Source organism: Danio rerio, chromosome 12 (genome assembly GCF_052040795.2).
Source record: "Danio rerio strain M-AB ecotype USA chromosome 12, GRCz13ab, whole genome shotgun sequence".
NCBI lineage: Eukaryota > Metazoa > Chordata > Actinopteri > Cypriniformes > Danionidae > Danio > Danio rerio.
Genome location: NC_141032.1, coordinates 42965001 through 42986209, shown reverse-complemented (window position 1 = coordinate 42986209; position 21209 = coordinate 42965001). Strand labels below are relative to the sequence as shown.

At 34.1% G+C, this 21209-nt stretch overlaps 1 protein-coding gene across 2 annotated transcripts in view; it reads right to left on the bottom strand.

The window, feature by feature from the left end:
* The window catches only part of cdh12b (cadherin 12b), a 320630-nt gene that overhangs the window by 46411 nt on the left and 253010 nt on the right, over window positions 1-21209 (bottom strand). For both annotated transcript variants that reach the window (XM_087276886.1, XM_087276887.1), the window contains one exon: window positions 7461-7714. In XM_087276886.1, coding sequence (XP_087133012.1) covers window positions 7461-7714 — 254 coding nt within the window. The remainder of the gene's footprint in view (window positions 1-7460; window positions 7715-21209) is intronic.

Here is a 21209-nt window from a genome sequence, read left to right as displayed (position 1 = left end):
CGTATGTTGCATAAAAGTCATTTTTCAAGGTTAAAATTTTTAAAGGAAAGATGCCAAAATGCAATTCAAAAGCATTAATAAACAAGGAGAGCTAAAATAAAAACATAAATCACAAAATATGGAAACCTGCTAAATTTACAGAAGTTCTTTACAGATATTCTTTACAGTTCAACATTCTCAAGTATGAATACATTTTGTAATAAATGTATTGGTTGCTGTTTGTTTATGTTAGTAAATATATTAACTAACACCAACTACGTATCCCTTATTGTAAAGTTTTACCAGTACTTATTCAGCATGAGAAAACACCTAGATCTACATCATCTCTTACTTATCACTAATCTAGACTATGCTACTGTAGATTACTATAATTGTCCACAGCATATATTAACATCCTAGTCCTTCTTCTTCATGCTCACACTTTTCACAGCACTCATTACGTGTGATTTAGTCATGCGGCAAACAGAAGTGAGAATATTGTGAACTGACTTGTGCAGGTTCAGGTTTGAGCAGCTGTGAAGTCAGTGTAACGACCAAGCAACCTTGTTAACAGACCCCTTCTCCAAGGATATTTTACACGTGTCTCTGTGAAACTTTGCACGTATGCATGATTTCAATTTGAGAAAGTTGCTCTTCGGATGACCTTCTTCTCTTCTACTTGATGTTTTGGACTCATTCTCTCACCGACGCTTTCGCAAACCTGTTTTGAACTCGGACGCATTAATGCAGGCTGATATTTCCAACGCTGCTTATTTATTTATTTGTGTCTTGACCTAGAATTGAGTAAAAAGAGAAATGAAGTGGGATCGCTGGGTGAGGTGGGAAGCTACGGTGTTTGTGTTTTCACATTTCAGCTGCTGCCTTGTTAAATTTGCTCAAAAGGTGGTCAACAACAAAAAAAACATCTGAGGATTTGGTGCATTTGCATTGGATTCTCAACAAAAGCCTTTGATGTTGTGATTCACAAGCGCTGGGAGACCTGATTCTCCATAATAATCATCATCATAAATACCATACAGAGACTGCAGCAGGGGGAATGCGATGCATGTTAAACTGACTCATCCCGAATCTGTTAATAGAGCACATTTGGAAACATTTGTGTGGCATTGAGAAGTATATGTTCTGGCATTGATCGCATAAGCTGCTTTTCAAAGCCAAACGTTTAAAAGGGAGATCAAACATGATTAAAAGGCTGTTTTTAATATAATATTTTTTCTCCTTGTTCTATTTAATGTTCTATCAGGCCATTGCAGTTCCTTCACTGGAGTTCATTTCCAATTAGCTAATCATTAACCTAATTTATTTGAGCAAAGTCTTTTTTTATTTTATTTTATCTTTTTTTTTTTAAGCAGTGGAAGCTGCTGCCGCAAGAAAAAGCTTCAAACAGAATTTCAACGTGCTGCTTCATTAATCTTTACAAGACTACGAGATTACAAAACAAACAGACTGATGAACAAATTATTCATTGTAGAAAGCAGTTAGAGACCAACTCGACAGACCCTCGGCTGTGCGGAGAGATGAAGCAGAACATCAAATTTGTCCTATTTTAACAACTAACACGATTCGGAGCTCTGCTATTGTTGGAGGATGAGAGAGTCTCCTCTGTTTTACCTCTTATTAATAAACACAATCAATAGAGGATTGAACAGGACAGACTTGTATTTAGAGATTGTGCATTAGTAGATTCAAACGTTAACGCACAGCTGAAACATTCATAAGACTTAATACAAAATAAAGAAGCGAGAGATCTGGGTTGATTCAGCTGAAATTGCAGCTTTGCAGGGCCCGCGATCCAAATGTGTAATGAGATAAATATCCCAGAGGAAAAGCTGAGTATGGTAAAAACAAACATTCATAAATACAGAAACATCAGAGGATAAATTGATCTAAAATCAACATGAAATGCTTTTCAGAGGCAGTTTTAGTTTCATAATTTGATGCGTTTACAAGCGCAACAGGACGACGAGACAACACTAATAATCTTTCCTTCATATTCCACTTTGACTAAACGACAACCATTAAATCAGGGGTGTCCAAACTCGGTCCTGGAGGGCCGGTGTCATTCAAATTTTAGCTTCAACTTGCCTCAACACACCTGCAGGAATGTTTCTAGAAAGCTTAGTAAGAGCTTAATTAGCTAGCCCAGGTGTGTCTAACTTGGGTTCGAACAAAACTTTGCAGGACACCGGCCCTAATTAATAAAGATATGTAAATGTGATCAAATTATTAGCCATCCTATGAAACTTTAACTTGTTTTAAATATTATTGATGTTGATGAAGAGGATGACAGTACATAATATTTTACTGTTATTTTTCAAGATACCAATATTCATCTTCACGTGCAATGTAAAGGCTTAACTAGGTTAATTAGATATCTAGGCAGGTTTGATTAATAAGGCAAGTAATATGTTTATTTAGACAAAGAACATTTCAGGTGTTCTGTTTTATGGTCACATGAAATAAAAATTGAATGGTATGGCCACAATGATGTAGTCTTCATTTGGCAAAAAAAGGAGAACCCTTCAACCTTAAGACCACCATCCAGACTGTGAAATGGTGGTGAAAATAATGTTTTGGTCTGTGTTTTTCAGCTGGTAAACCTAATCACAATAAATGGCACCATGAAAACAATACATCTTGCCCTTGGGCTTTAAGTGAACATTTCAGCACGACAACGACCAAAAAACAAACAACAAAAACTTAAAAAAAAAAATAGTTAGCAGACAAAAACATTAACATTTTGCAGTGGCCCAGCCAGAGTCCTGACTTAAATCCTATTGAGAATCTGTGGAATGAGCTAAAAATCAGGGCGATGGCAGGAAGCGCCTCCAACCTAAAAGAGTTGGAGCTCATCGTCGTTAAAGATCTATGGGCAAACTTACCAATTCTATACAATTCAATTCACCTTTATATGTATAGCGCTTTTACTATGTAAATTGTGTCAAAGCAGCTTCACATAGAAGATCAAAGTAAATTGAAGCAGTGTAATTCAGTTTTCAGCGTTTAAGTTAAGTTCAGTTTAGCTCAGTTCAGTGTGGTTAATAATCAGTACTGAGAGTCCAAACACTGAAAAGCAAATCCATCGATGCGCAGCTCTACAGATCCTGAACCATGCAAGCCAGTGCTAGTGGATACATGTAAAAAACTGTTCAGGAATTATAGCAAGTGTTTTATTGCTGTAATAGCTGATGCAGGTTTTTATTGATAATTACAAAGGTTATGAATAATTTTGGACATGCCACTTTTAGTTTAAATGTAACTAAAAGCTGAAAAATATGTTCGCTTGTTTTTGTTTACTGTATGAAGACTGAAATTGCCAAATGGTCTTTAACAAAAACTAAATGCACTACAGAATGTTACGTTTTCACACACATGCACAAATTATAGTTATGTGTGATATTTACAACAGATTTTACTTCGCTTGTACTGCATTTTGGGGCAAATAATGGTAATTTTACTTGAGTGTGATTTTTTTATTATTCTTTCCACCACTTTTAGAAAAAGCCTTGACCATTTCCAGTAAAAAAAAAAAAAAAGTGCTGGTTGAATAAAGTAGCTTTAAGTCAGAATTTGACAGGGGTATGGATAATTTTATGCTTGACTATATTGAAGTCAGAATGATTAGCCACCCCTTTGAATTTTTATTTCTCTTTTAAATATTTCCCAAATGATGTTTAACAGAGCAAGGAAATCTTTACTGTATTTTCTATAATATGTTTTGTTTTTGTTTTGTTTTTTCAGGAGAAAGTCTTATAAGTTTTATTTCAGCTAGATTAAAAGCAGTTTCATTTTTAAAGCTTTTTTAAGGTCAAATTTATTAGCCCATTTAAGCATTTTTTTTCAAAAGTCTACAGAACTAACCATTGTTATTTAATTATTTGCCTAACTATCCTAACTTGCAGAGTTATCCTAATTAACCCAGTTAAGCCTTTAAAAGGCCCTTTAAGCTCAATAATAGTGTCTTAAAAAATATATAGTAAAATATTATTTAGTCATCATGACATGCATAAAAAAAAAAACAGTTATTAGAAATTAAATGTTAAAATTATTATGTTTAGAAATGTGCTGAAAAAATATTATTTTCATTAAACGGAAATTGAGGAAAACTATAAACTGTGGGGCTAATAATTCAGGTGGGCTAATATTTCAACTGTATGTGTGTACTGGAACAGACTAATACATTGTTCTTATTTTGCTTTAAGAAATTTTTCTGTGCTCATTTGTAATTTTCTTTGGAAAAAAATTGTCTGCGAAACGATTTAAAGCAGTAATTCTCAAACTTTTTTCAATAAGTAACACCTCAGAAAAAAATTGTTCCTCCAAATACCACCATAATGACCAGTATTGAAATGCAGTAGCAAAGTAGGCCCAGTAAAACAGCTACAGCTCTGCACAGTTTAAAAACGTGGTAAATTAACTACTAGTATTAGGAATATTTATTATTTTTAGCCACTTTAAACATTATAAATAGTAACATTAAGACTTTACTCTGCTTATATGTAAACAAACAAACAAACAAACAAAGTATAATGTCAACGTTTAAATTAATATGTGCTTTTTAAGGTTCATTAAAAATGCTAGGTTACTGTCCTTAATGTACTTAAATGTAAAGTGTTAACCTATAGTATCCTATTTATCAAAACCTGGAAATGTTGCTTGGACCTCATAAATAGGCTTTATGTCATCATATTCATATTCGAACCATTTTTGATAAATTTTGAAATATTTATGTTGCTTGTACATGGCATGTAGGATTCATCTGCGGACCACTAGAAGGAAGCCTACGTACCACTAGTGGTACACGTACCACAGTTTGAGAACCACTGATTTAAAGAAAATGCTGCTTTTATATGAGTACATGTTGCTTTTTTGAAGCTTGGGTGGTTTACCTAATGAAACATTTCAGTCAGTGAATTTTTAGCTCGCACGTACAACACGGCTTACTTCTTTCATAAGTCCATCCATTTCTGACATCCATCTCCGCAGCTCTTGACCCCTGTAGCTTACAGAAAAAGCTTAAAAAGCTTTGGAGGAAGTCACAGAAACTTTCCATACCTAAAAGCACTTTAGCTGTTTTGTCTCCTGCATTCAGTCTGCGGGTTTCTCATGGTGGACACGCACCGTGAACGCAACTATTTTAAAAGCTTTGTTCTCTTTGCACAGAGCCTCACCGGGGACTATTGTGTGTGGGGTTTTTTTCGGTGAGAAAGTGCACATCCCCATTGAGTAATGCTACGATGTTTCTAAATAATTAATCAGGAGAGGCCAAAACAAAAGTAAAACAAAGCCCTTTTACAAATACAAATGTTTCATTTGTCCATTTTGCTTTGTTATACTGAATGAAATATTCATAGAGAAACAAACTAACTTGCAGTCTTGGGAAGCCACAGCGGTGCATCAATGCTTTGTCTACTTGTAAAACTTTAAAAGCAATCTTAAGAAGTGCAGCTCAGAAACATAATGGATTATAAAGTGAAGCAAATCTTTCAGCGGGCTTATTTTTTGACCTCTGAGAGAAGAAAAGGTGTAGTGGTATGTGAGACAGACTGTATACAGTAGATGCTTTCTTTCTTTCTTTCTTTCTTTCTTTCTTTCTTTCTTTCTTTCTTTCTTTCTTTCTTTCTTTCTTTCTTTCTTTCTTTCTTTCTTTCTTTCTTTCTTTCTTTCTTTCTTTCTTTCTTTTTCTCTCTCCTATATTTAGATTCATATTGTTATTATTATCAATTATCCCAAGAAGACAGTCAGACAGTTGCAGCTCATCCAGAACGCTGCTGCCAGGATTCTGACCAGAAGCAGAAATTCAGAGCACATCTCACCTGTCCTCAGGTCTTTACACTTTGCAGTTCAGACTGCATGATTTTCAAAGTAGTCGTATCACAGATGTTTTCACATCTGGGCTAGCATTTTGTCGCTGCTTTGTTTATACTGCAAAATTGATCGGCGACAGGGGCTTTCACATTGCATGATTTTACAATAGGAAAAATCGCCGAAAGCCTCATCGAAACTACGTCTCATAGCCAAAAACATGCAGTATATCTTTTGGGATTAACTACATAATGAGAAAAAAGCCTTTAATGGGGTAGAAAATGTTCATATTTGCTCACCGAGGTTTGAAGGGAATTAGCAATTTCCCCTCAACTTTCGTTTTTTAATTTTCTTTATGAAACGTCAAACAGACAAGGGTGCTCCTGTCAAACCTCCACTAGTTTTTCCTCCATTTCTTGGGTCCAAATAAACTGAAAATGAGTGCTTTTAACTTTTCCCTCCTACATTACTGAGAGCAGGAAAGAGACAGGTTGCACTGGTAAGCTGTATCCCCATAATATAGTTCGATTAAAATAAATGCTCAACAATTGGATCAGTCTCAACAGCCTTTACAAGTGAAGGCATTATCTACAGACAATATGAATTCCCAATTAGAAAAAATACTACAAACTATAAAATACTATTCATGAAAATACTTAAATCACAGACAGCAAAATCTAAAGTGCAAAAAATGCTTTTTTTACTAAGATTTTTTGTCTTGTTTCTAGTCCAAATTTCTAAAAATTCTTAAATCAAGAAGCATTTTCTAGACAAGCAAAACATATTGTCTTGTTTTGGGAAATAATATGCCAATATTAAGTGAGTTTTTCCTTAAAAATAAGCAAAATAATCTGCCAATGGGGTAAGCAAAAATAATATTACTTCAAAACAAACAAACAAGATTAATTTGCTTCCCCGATTGGCAGATTATTTTGCCTGTTTTAAGGAAAAACTGTCTTAATATTGGCATATTATTTCTCAAAACAAGACTATATGTTTTGCTTGTCTAGAAAATGCTTCTTGATATAAGAAATTGTAGATATTTACACTAGAAACAAGACAAAAAAATCTAAGCAAGAAAAGTATTTTTTGCAGTGTAAATGCCCAATGCATGTGAGCTTGATGATGTATAATGTCTCTGACACAGACTATAGTCTCATTTAGCAACTTGAAAGCAACCATCTTTTTAAAGAAGCATAAACAATTAAAAAAGCAAGAGTGTGTTGTAACTGATGTGTTTTATGCTGTAGAATAAAACGTGAAAGTATCTTGAGTTTGTGTTGGCCACGAATTAACCAAAATGTGATGAAAAAAAAAAACCCTTGACTTTGGGATGAGGGTACCGGAACCGTTAAAATGCTAACTCTCTTCCGGGTTTTTGCATACAAATTGACATCATAGTTCCTCCACTCTATAAGGGGTAGGTTTAGGGCTGGGGTTTGAGCTATGCCTCCTTTTAAAAATCTTATGCTTTCATTCAAGTGAATTCATAGGAATTGGTACAAATTAGCCAATTTTCTGACAATATGTAAAATAGTTATGTTTCCTCATGTGATGTGGCTCACAAATTCAGACACTGTGTGAAAAGAGCTGATGCTGCGGTGTATTTTATGAAAAAATGAAAGAGATTTTATTTTTGAGCTGTGTTTGCATACCTGACTGGACTGTTTCCTGCGTCGAGATCCTGTGCAGTCACGGCTCCTATAATGGTGCCTTGTGGTGTGTCCTCATAAACATCCATCGCGTAGGAGGGTTTGCTGAAGACGGGAGGCTCATCCACATCCAGAACGTTAATCTTCACTGTTGCGGTGTCTTTAAATGGGCCAAAACTGTGGAACCGTGGATCCAGGTGTGCGTTCGATGCCTCCACTTTAAATGTGTATGCCTTTTTGGTCTCATAGTCCAATGGCTGAGAAAAGAGAGAGAAAAGATATTGGATGCATCATATTTGTTTGATCAAATTGAGTCACAACAATAATCACATCTTTAATAGATAAATTCAAAATAATAGTATATACTATAGAGCCATGGGGGAAAAAAAATTGAGAGACCATGTCAAAGTTAATATTAAATTTGCCATCAATATAGTATTCATTCATTCATTCATTCATTCATTCATTCATTCATTCATTCATTCATTCATTCATTCATTCATTAATCAATTCATTCATTCATTCATTCATTAACCAATTCATTTATTAATCAATTCATTTATTCATCAATTTATTCATACATTTGTGAATTCATTCATTCATTCTTTTCATTTATTCATCAAGTAATTTATTCATCAAGACAGTTATTTATTTATCAATTCATTCATCCAATCATTTATTCATCTATTTAGTCATACATTCGTCAATTCATTCATCCACAAATTATTTCATCAATTCATTAATTTATCAATACATTAATTAATTCATCAATTCATTCATCTGCCCATTTATTCATTCATTCTTTTATCAGTTTATTAATTCACTTCTTCATCAATACATGTATCAATGAATTTATTCATTAATTGATTCATTCATCGATCATTCATTCATTGATTAAATCATTCATCGAAGTGCTCATTCATTAATTAATTAATTGATTCATTTATTGATTCATTTATTGATTCATTCATTGATTCATTAATTGATTGATTGATTGATTGATTCATTTATTCATTCATCTACCCACCCATGTATTAATTCATTCATCAATACATCCATTTATTCATTCATTTTTTTTGGCTTAGTTCCTTTATTAATCCGGGGTCGCCACAGCAGAATGGACCGCCAACTTATCCAGCACATTTTTCAGCAGATGCCCTTCCAGCAATTCATCCACACATTTATTAATTCATTCATCAATTTATTAATTCATCAATTCATGCATTCGCTCCATCAATTCATGCATCCATTAATTAATTGATTGATTAATCAATTCATTCATTCATCAGTATTTTTTTTCATCCATCCATCAATCAATATTTTCATTCTTTCATTCATCAGTTCATTCATTCATTGATCAGTCAAATAATTAATAATAGCTTGATCAACTAATTTATTCATCAATCAATCGATCAATCAATCAATCAATCAATCAATCAATCAATCAATCAATCAATCAATCAATCAATCAATCAATCAATCAATCAATTGAGCAATCAACTGATTATTTAATTACTTTATTCATTCATTAATATATTGATCATTTATTTAATTATTTCATTGGTTAACTAATTTATCAATTCATAGATTCATTCATTCATGTAATGGCAATGCAGAATTTTATGATTTTGTATATTACTAATACACCATTAGCTGCTCAGTAAACATTTCTTATTATCAATGTTTAGAACTGTTCCACTGCTTAATGTTTTTGTTTAACCTATGATGCATCTCTTTTTCATATACAGAATAAAATAATAAATTAATCAACAAACAATAAAAAAGTGTAAAATTATCACAATAGCTTTGTCAATGTTGTCCACTCCTCTAGGTTTTACAGTAAAGCTTCATTTATTGATTCACGTTTTCTCTTTTTGCAGAAATGGCTCGCTTTGATCATCTTAAATGCGGGCCTTTCATCAAATCTCGAGTGTATCAATGTCTGTCTATCCAGGGAAGTTTGTCCCAACTGCTCTCAGGCATGTCAAACTAACTTCACACACTCCAACACGTTTCTCTCACACTCCCTTGTGCATTTCTTTCCTGATATTGCACCCCTCGCTACTGATTCGGGACCCTATTTTCAGCTTCATCTCAGCATTTCAGTTCTCCTAAATCAAAAGTTGTCCGTGACAGCTGTAAAATGTGTGAGTTTGGATCATCTTGCAACAGTAAATCAAAGCATAGAGATGAAAATCACACAGTGCTGTTGTACAATCACCGCCTTCTCTCTCTGTCAATCTGTTTCTGTGGGAGAGAGCAAAAGGGCAAAGGAGACAGAGATCGTATATCTGACCCGTATACAGTTTCCATCATGAGCAATTTAGTTGTGTATCATCTTCAGATGAAAACAAACACCACAGGTATAAATGAATGGCACCTGCAGATCTGTACACACAGCATATGCCAACACAGGCTCTATAGAAATACTTACCTCAGCCTATTTTATTTTTTGAAAAACGTAAAATACATTGCTCTGAGAATGTTTCATTGCATGTTTTGGAGGACAAATCCACTAGAGGGGGTTGTGTACATTTTTGTGATATAGATAGAAAAGAGAGTATGTATATGTGTGGAATTACCTGTTTCACTAAGTGGCCAATTCATTCTATAATGTTGAATGTTATTGGCTAATGTTAAAGTAATTTTTAAAGTAAAAAAAAAAAAAACGCAAAAAAAAAAAACATCTTGGATGTAGCATTTATGAGAATGGGCTATTAAAAAGTAGTGCTAACACTTTACAATTTAGGACACATGGTAGTTAATGTATTTGAAAACATTAACAAACAATGAAGATTTATTACAGCATTTATTTATCTTTGATAATGTTACACTGTGAAAAAAATCTGTATATAAGCAGTTTTCCATGTTTAGTGCTTCATGTTTTTATTTTCTTTATTTATATTTATTGTATTTTTCCCACTATATTTACACTTTTGAATTGAATTATGGGACGTGGATCTTTATTCCAGCAACTTATAACCTTGAAAATTAACTAAAGGTGACTTTCAACAACATTTGTAATAGTTTAAAGTGATGTATTGTCTGGGTTGGGGTTGTATATTATGATACACAAAGTATCAGTAAATTGTCTGTTATTTTACAGACTTATTTCTCCATATATTTTTTCTTATACATTATATCACTTGGGCGATGCAGTGGAGCAGTAGGTAGTGCTGTCGCCTCACAGCAAGAAGGTTGCTGGTTCAAACCTAGGCTCAGTTGGCATTCTGTGTGCAGTTTGCATGTTCTCCCTGCATTCGTGTTGGTTTCCTCTGGGTGCTCCGGTTTACCCCACAGTCCAGACATGTGGTACAGGTGAATTGGGCAGGCTAAATTGTCTGTCGTGTGTGTGTGTTTGTGTGTGTGTGTTTGTGTGTGTGTGTGTGTGTGTTTGTGTGTGTGTGTTTGTGTGTGTGTGTGTGTGTGTGTGTGTGTGTGTGTGTGTGTGTGTGTGTGTGTGTGTGTGCATGGTTGTTTCCCAGAGAGGGGGTGCAGCTGTGTAAAAACGTGCTGGATAAGTTGGCGGTTCATTCCTCTGTGGTGACCCCAGATTAATAAAGGGACTAAGCCAACAAATGAATAAATGAATGAATTAACTATCTTACTTCAAACCACTAAACTGTCAATAAAAGTATCTTTGTTAAACTGTTAAATTTTCAACATCAATAGTTGACAGAGTAGAGATCAATGTCCAATAATGCAATTCACAACCATAAATAAACAGAAAACACTTATGTGTCATGTATTGTAAAGTGTTACCAAAGTATCTTCTTAATTTCTCACTAAAACAATGAACAAGAATATTGAATTAAGGCATTTCAAAACACAGCTAAAAGGGAAAGAGAAAGGCCAATCAATATTATTCTAAATTGTGTTCGTGTTTAAAGATGTGGCAGTAAAATAGTATGTATTTTCCACCAGAAACAGCTTTAAGTCTGAGATAGTAAAACTGTATGAGTGGCAGCTCCGAATCATTTGGGAATCGACAGTGTCAGTTTCCCCTTGCTGAAGTTTCCACATCAACTAAATCAAACAGTGCTAATTAGACTCCCAATTAGGTAAAAGTGAACCTCCAAAAACTGAAGTCGCTAATTAGCTGAAGTTCATGTTGACATAAAAACAGAAGCATTGGTATTAGTCAAATACTTATAGACAGCGCAGGTAAGCCGCACAAGTAATTAGGACCCAAGTCATTGTATGCGGAAGATATTTCTCTCATTATACAGACTAGCCTATGGCCTTCTGAGTCCCACAGAGATGACATTGTTTGGCCTTTAGAAGCAAAGAGATGCATTGATATTAAGGTCACAGGCCTCAGAAAAAATGACAGAAAGGCTGTTTGCTAGCAAAATTGCTTGCTTTTCATAAAAAAGGACACATGGAGGACTTCTATCTTCTTTAATATGCATAACGCTAGTAAAACCATATTTCCACCCGGACGACATTATGCCACGGCCCTCGTTTCAATCAGAAAGCAGCCTTTGTAAGTCTAATTTGAAACAAAAGCTATAAATTGTTCTCTGACTGCCATTTCATGTGGTTATTTTCCATTTAGGTTTCCTCAAAGGAATCTTCAGCGATGTTCATATTGAATTTTGTCTGGATCTTCACAGTCGCATCGCCTTTATGATTTACTTTGCCTTCAAGACACAATATTTTTATTTAAACTCCCTCTGAGTTTTCAAGGTCATTTAGTCATTGCTATTTTGGTAAAAAATAATGCCAAGAAACATGCAAAAACAGAGTTTTAGTGACACAAAACACCATCTGCCTCACCTCTGCATCAAAGGTGGCATCGTGAAAATGTGCTGCATTCAGACAAATTTCAAACTGTCAGCTTTACTCAGATCAAAATGCACACTGGCATATTATATGAGAATATAACATCTGATGGACTTGGAGACTGTAAAAATCACAACCCAGGCTCATTCTGAAAATGTACCCCTATTTACATTTCTGGCGAGCGGCAAATATGTCCCATGGGCTCCGTTATTTTTATTTTTTCATAAGTACACCAGAGGATGCTGTGCACACTTATTGAGATTTTTTTTATGTATTTCTCTCGTGAGTTCTATTCCTGCCTGCTGTTTTCATGTAAATCCAACCGAGGCCACTGTCGACTGACTGACTGACTGACTGACTGACTGACGGATCAATCAACTGATGCACCCTCCTCCTTACCTAAACTCAACCAATAGTTTTCAAAAAAGCACTGACTGGCGCGCCCACTTCCCTAAACCCAGCCGACAGTGCTTTCAAAAGCAATCCAGAAGAAATAAAGCCCTCATCTGATTTTTACCACATTATTAGACTTTATCACATTCTCACCCTGTTTTTTACTTCTTTATTTTATTTTTTGCCGTCTGATTTTGTCTTACCCGCTTTCTCGCACCATTTTCAGCCGGACTCGAACCCTGGTGTTAAGATCAACTATATATATATATATATATATATATATATATATATATATATATATATATATATATATATATATATATATATATATATATATATATATATATATATATATTTTTATATTCTCGTTTGGTAAATATACATTTTAAGCAGTTCTTATTATAATTAATGTAACATTTTGTGGCTTATTATTAATGTGAAAACTGAGACTACACTATTTAAAAATTGTGGAACAAAACAAAACACAACACAATAAAAGACAGAATGCAACAAAGAGCAAAATTAAATGCAACACAACACACAACATTAAAGGGAAAGAAAAGGAAACACAAAACAAAAAAATGAAATGAAAACAAAACAAAAAAACAAACAAACAATGAAATACAACAATGAAACAAAACAATGAAACAGAACAACAAAACAAAATAACAAACAAAACAAACAATGAAAATAACAAAACAAAACAATAACAATACAACAAAACAAAACAGCGAAACAAAACAATGACAATACAACACAACAAAACAATGCTAATACAACAAAACAAAACAATCAATGAAACAAAACAAAAAACAAAACAATAAAATAAAACAATCAATCAAAACAATGAAATGGAACAACATAATAGAACAATGAAACAAAACAAAACAAAAAATGAAATGAAAACAGCAGAAAACAATGAATTAAAACAGTGAAATGGAACAACATAATGAAACAATAAAACAAAACAAAACAATGAAACAAAACAATGAAAAAAAAACAGAATGGAACAAAACAAACCAAACAAATTAAATGAAACTAACTAAATTGAAAGAAAACAAACAGAATGACACAAAACAAAATAAATGTAACGAATCGAAACTAATGTAACAAAATAAAAACAATTCATAAGATATAGTTTATTACATATAATAAAATATATAGTTACATTTATTTGCTAACATATTATTATTAAACATATATTACGAAACAAAAAAAAAACGCAGAAGCGGCACGGTGGCTCAGTGTTTAGCACTGTCGCCTCACAGCAAGAAGGTCACTGGTTAGAGTAGCAGCTGGGCCAGTTGGCATTTTTGTGTGGAGTTTGCATGTTCTCCCCATGCTGGCGTGGGTTTTATCCAGGTCCTCTGGTTTCCACCACAGTCCAAAGGCATGTGCTATAGGTGACTTGGGTAAACAAAACTGACTATACATATTGCATGTTAATGCAAACATATTAAGATAGCATTGGTAAAATATTACAAACCTTAAATCCTGAACAGTAATGTCTTCTTTAAGCTTAATGAACAGGAAAGAAGCTCTCCATTTCAACACCTGCTCTTATTAGCACATGCACCAGATTTCCCATTTGAGTTTTGACGACAGGTGAGGTGAAAAGGTTGAATCAGACGCGGCGTCTTTCCGGCCAGCCGTGTCCAGTATTGATGGTGGACGGACGTGAACGGTGATTAAATGTCAGAGGAAGCTGCAGGATTATTGGAGGTGAGCAGGTTTAGCCTAGAAGAATGTCAAGAGCATCATTGCCCTTTTAGTGTGTGTGAGAAGCCACATCACCCCGGCAGCCCTGGTTAATGACTTTACGCTGAGATCCAGAGAAAAAAAGGGAGAAAAAGAGAGAAAAGACGCCGGGAGGGTAATGACAGTGACTCAAAACTAATGAAAGGCTCTTCAAGTGTGTCACTACTTGTGATGAAACTGAATCACAATATGAAGACTATACTTTACAACGTCTTGTTTTCTGATAGGTGCTGCATGCTTTGTATTATGCCATCAAAACTAAACACTTGACCAGGAGAAGTTGTCTATTTCACTGATTATACTTTATAATTGAACAAATCCAGCTGCTGAATGCAAAATGTATAAATTATTAAGAAACTATTCATATATAATATGATTTAATTATTGATAGGATCTCTAAATGTTGAATTCCCATATGAAATGTTGGTTTTTCATTCAATATGAGTCAAATAACAAGTTAAATGTTTGGAAATGACTGAATGAGTTGGCATACAGAAATGACAGTAGATCGATGAAGATACATGATTTATAAGCAGACATTTAGTCCCACCGCAGTGCGTAATACTATAAATAGCCATATTTCTTTCTAAATGCTCTATTAAAATTGTAATCGTCTAAAATATAATACTATAAATAAAAACTATAATACTGTTTGTGGGGTTATTTATTGATTTACACAAATAAATCAATAAAAAATGCATGAAATTAAAAGTTAAAAGATAACGCAACAAATTATTTTAATTTTTAAAATCAGAACCTGTTTAAAAATATGCTATTTTTGAGAATATTGGGATCTGGTAGCCACCATTGACTTTTATAGTATTTTTCCCAACTATGGAAATAATAATAATTAATAATTGTTTTTTTTTTTTACTAATATTCAAAATATCTGTAACGAGTCGAGGAACAACAAAGGGTGCGGATCCACATGCAGTTTATTACAAAGAATAGTCAGACAGGCAACGGTCAAAATAGGGGCAAACAGGAGCATACAGGAAATCCAAGAGCGTAGTCAAAAGCCAAAACAAAGGTCAAAAACATGGGAAGGCAAGACAAGGATAATGCTTATGTGATGCTCTAAACAGAAACAACATATATATATATATATATATATATATATATATATATATATATATATATATATATATATATATATATATGTGTGTGTGTGTGTGTGTGTGTGTGTGTGTGTTTGTGCTGTGTTTATAGTGGGTAATCAGTCCTCACAAGCTTCAGTTGTGTGTTTGCAATCAAGAGGAATCAGGGCCAGGTGTGTGAGTGCAGGTTTTGTAGTTAATTTCAATGGGAAAATTGTTTGCCAGTGCAAACAGGACACTGTTTGAAAATGTGTGGTTAAATCTTGATTTACTTTTTTTTTTTTTTTTTTTTTCGAATGAAAGAAATCAATACAAAAATGCTTAAAGATAATGATACAAATATTTTTTTGATTTATTTTGAATTGTTGTAGTTTAAATGTTATCTTGACAAAACAGCTACAGAATGCAATATTTGTTTATTCATTTATTTTTTACATGATAGAGTTTTTAACTTGAAAGAGACAGATCCCATAAAAATAACCATTTTGTCTTCATTTACTCACCCTCAACTTAGCCGAAACCTGTTTTTTTTTCTTCTTCTGCTGAACCTAAAAAGATGATATTTTGTAGAATGTTGGAATCTGCTAGCCGCCATTGACTTCTATTGTGTGCCATTGACTAACAGAAGACTGTTTAATAATGTAATAGATTAAATAGAACAATAAAAATATTTGCATAAATTTAATAGTTATCTGTAATGTTAAAGAATCATTCATTTATTTATTTTCTTGTCGGCTTAGTCCCTTTATTAATCTGGGGTTGCCACAGCGGAATGAACCACCAACTTATCCAGCAAGTTTTTATGCAGCTGATACCCTTCCAGCTGCAACCCATCTCTGGGAAACAGTCAAACATTCACACACACACACACTCATAAACCATTGACAATTTATCCTACCCAATTCACCTTTACTGCATGTCTTTGGACTGTGGGGAAAACCGAAGCACATGGAGGAAACCCACACGAACACAGGGAGAACATGCAAACTCCACACAGAAATGCCAACTGAGCCGAGGCTCGAACCAGCGACCCTTCTTGCTGTGAGGCGACCGAAGCACATGGAGGAAATATAAATATATTACCATATATTAATATTTAATGATTTATTTATTTTATTTTTTTTCCCTTCTGTTGAACCTAAAAAGATGATATTTTGAAGAACACTGATGTCTGGTAGCCACCATTGTCACATAACCAGCGATCGCTCTCAGAGATCGCTGGTTCTCACACAAACTCTCAGGACTACACTTCCGCATTCCACAAGACTACACATTCATACATGCACCTCTCCCAGACACGCACGCCTGCTCATTCATCTGCTTGATTACATTCACCACCTGAACCTTGTCACAGACGATAGCTTACCATACATAAGCCATTCATGAACCCATCCAGTGGGCCGAGCCTTGTTAGCTGTTTACCTATTGTGACATTACAACGCGTTTCCTGTCTTGTTTCTCCGTGTTAGACCCTAGCCTTGTATTCCCTGTTTTCCTGCTTAGCCGCCTGCCTTGTGACCTGTTGCCTGTTTATACGACGGCGATTTTGGATTTGCCTGCACATACCAGTTTGCACCTGATTTGACCACTGCTTGCCTGACTCTGAATAAACCTGCATTGTGGATCTTACCTCCAGTTGTCATTAGCCCCTTTCACACATACAGACCTTTCCGGAAAATTGCCGGCAATTTTCCGGAAAGGTTGTATGTGTGAACAGGTCCTTTTTGAAAATACCGGTAAATTCGTTCTGGCTATTTTCCGGAAAGAGAAGTTGTAACATTACCGGCAATTTGCCGGAATGCTGCGCTGTGTGAATGCAGACGGAAGATTGGCGTAATAAGCGCGTACACGTCTAGAACGTGCTGACGTGAGACGTCTGCTTTAGCCAATCACAACAGTCACGCATTTACGTCCGCGCGGTTTGTGAGAATAAAAGCCTTTGAATATTTTTCCAGACACATTTAGCTGCTAGAAGTTAGTCAGATAACATTTATATGTTCTTCTTAATGCCAACTGTGTAAATAATCATCGATGAGATGCTTATGATAAGCCGTTGTTTGTTTACCTTCAAGCTTTGCGTGTGCCTGTGAAACATCCTGTGAGCGCCTGCACACGCACATATTATGAATATCTCGACATGCGAAAGTGATCCTGCGAAAGTTGTTCACAATATTGATCATCCACAGAGTTTGTAATTTAGTCAATAGTTTACAATTACAAGCGCAGCCGTTTAAAGCTCATTTGTGGTGAATGATGTCAGAATTTACCGGTATTTTGGAATGGATGTGTGAATGCTCTTTTCCGGAAAATTTCCGTAACGTCCTCGCCTGTGTGAACAGCGCTTTTTTGAATATACCGGTAAAGTCGTTCCGGAAATTTTCCGGATATTTACCGGTATCACTGTGTGAAAGGGGCTTTTGTCACTCCCTCCCGTCGTTACAACCATTGACTTCCATAGTATTTTTTCACCTGCTTTTAAAGTCAATGGCTACCAGTTTTCACCATTCTTCAAAATATCTTCTATTATGTTCAGCTTAAGAAAGAAACCCATAAAAGGATTGTAACCACTTGAGGGTGAGTAATTTACATTTTTGCATGAACTATCATCCTTTTAACCTCCTGAATTGTTACATTTCCTCACAAAATGTCTATTTATCACTCAGTGAGTCAGATGGAAAAAATAACATGTCAAATTTTCACCGAAGTACCTGACGGTGATTGAACGAATTGAGAGCACAAGACTGCTTCTAAATCATTTCCGCCTCTGTCTATTGATTTGTCATTACAATCAGACAGAAAATCTTACGGTCTCGACAAAATAACCATATTTTGCACATCGCACATCCATTAACTGTTATGCATCAATATAAAATAGAAGAGTAGCACAGTGCAGCATTATTTCACTTAATGGCTGATGTCAGCTCTACTGAGCATTGTCATTACAAAACATTGATCTTCAATTAAAGGTCACGGTATCGAGACACCACTGGGAGGACAAAAACTGAGCTGATATAAAGAAATCCTTAAATATCAGTGTTGAAGTGACACAAAAGAAAACATGCCACTGAAAGACTGTAAATCTAAATATTTGATTGCATGGAGAAAAAGAGAAGTCAGTTTGCCTTTTTTCTTGCACTACAGATGTTAAACATGTTTCTCAATGAACATACATAATTGACACTGGATTACTCATTTATAACTGAGCCCTTAATATAACAGGAGTGCCTGATACTAAAAACAGGCACATTACTTTCTAAAGGGTCTGTTACAATTGTAATAATCTAAATCTGACTATTTTTAATGTCACTCCTGGAGCAATGAAGACTTAAAATGCACTAAACTGTATGCATTTTCCAGAGCTGACAGGATAGTTGACATTGGAGAATGTGGGGCTGTCAATTGACTGACATTTTAAAGTAAATTTAATGGGATCATTTAATATAAAAGTAATTTGAATAGAAGTCATTTGATATAAAAGTTTCACTTTATTATACCATGCTAATAAACCCTTTTGATTGGAAACAATCTTGCATGGTTTTTGTGTGTCTCTTTAAATGCAAATCAGCTGCATCTCCCTGCCACATTTCAAGAGGAGGGCAGGAATTTATAGCATGTCTCTTGGTTCATGCATCCGCTCTTTTGTGCACTTCGTTATTTCAATTGAATACCCTCCTAGGGCTTGAGTGTCCACATATGTGGACAGCACATTTTAGCTCCTAAGTGTCTATTTAAAATACTTTAAATTTTTTATATTTTGTTACAGACATACAGTGTCATCCGGCAACTGTTTTGCAGCATATGAAATGTCCCAAACACTATTTTTAACTGTCCAAAATGGGGAAAAATTTTGTTTTTACTCTCTGGTTTTCAAAACATGTTAAATATGCATTACAAAACAGTCAGGCAAAAGTGTTTCATGTAAATTGACCAATTTTTTTTCTTCTGAAAATACACCATATCAAAAGATGATACTTAGGTTTTATTCTAATTAGGTTCCAATAAGCTTAAATAGCAAAGAGAAAAAAAAATGCATGTAAAAAACACATTGGGCCTTAAGAGGATGCATCTCAACTTTTCAGAATGCCACAAGTGCTTGACATGTCACAAGAACCAACCAGCTTCACTCTTGCATGTATTATACAGCACATATTTCAGCTATAATGGTAGACTAACATCACAAAGCACTGTGGCATTTCTCATTATTCCATAAAAACAAAACTTGTATCTGAGCTGCACCAAGAGTTTGCCAGTCTCTAAGTCGAAATCTGCATACTTTTTAAACGCGTGTCAGTCTAAATGATATATATTTTTTCCAAACACATTACAAATTGAAGACACAGTTAAATTATCTTTTTTAAGTTATTTGTTGTCAGATATACTTTACTGAGTAATAATATTTTAATTTCTTGAAATATACTGTATAATGCTAATCCTGCCCCCAACACACACGCACACAAAACAAAATGACATATTTCTTACATTGTTTTTTATATAATAATTAATTTATTATTATTATTATTATTATTATTATTATTATTATTATTATTATTATTATCATCATCATCATCATCATCATCATTATTATTATTATTATTATTATTATTATTGTTATCATCATCATTATTATTATTATTATTATTATTATCATCATCATCATTATGATTATTATTATTATGATTATGATTATTATTATTATTATCATCATCATCATTATTATTATTATTATTATTAGTAGTAGTAGTAGTAGTAGTATTGTTATTATTATGATTATGATTATTATGATTATGATTATCATCATCATCATCATTATTATTATTATTATTATTATTATTATTATTATTATTATTATTATTAATAATAAGTGTGAACTCTTAAACAAACATCTCATAATTATGATTAAGCAACTTTAAGACTTAACAAGAATCAGGATTTACCATATTTATTATTTCTGATTTATACAAGTTTGAATTTTCAATCTCATAACTATAACCAACCTTCAAAATCCAAGCATGTCATCATTTTCATTTATCTTTTAAAAATAATTGAGACCTTTTTTTTCTTATTTAGGACTAGTATCTCATAATTTTCTTTTTATAGCATAATTTATATAAGTATTGGAGGGGTTCACACTTATGTAGCTTTACAAGCCTAATCTCTAACATAAATGTTACTGAATAGTAATATTTAAATTGTGCTAAATATATACAGATCTGCCAAGATTTGCCTTCATATATTCCCATGAGTCTAACTGTATGCACACAAAAAAAACAAACAAAAAAAAAAAACAGTCCAAGGATCTGAAATGTTCATCACCAGCAAGTAGATCAAAGGCCTCAGGAAAGGTGGTAATAGTTCAGACAGTACGTGTATATGGATTCCGTGAAGGAAATACTCATTTACGTATCAGCGTGTGCCGAGGCTCGAACGTTATCAGAACAAAAGACACTTTAAATTCAGTACTTTGCACTGGTGAGCTCTTTGATATGATAATGCGCTCTCTCCTTGCACTGGTGTAAAAAATGGCAGCCCAAGCATCAATGCCAGTTTGGGGAATTGAATAATTGCACACCTGATCCTGAAACAAGCAACATCCGTTGTGTTTGTGCAGATGCGTGAAGCCCTTCAATGCAATGTAAATATGTCTGCCATTAATATTCTCTTCATGATCATTTCCAAAAACACCAAGCGGCTTTTAGGACGTCACTGTACTCTAGAGAAC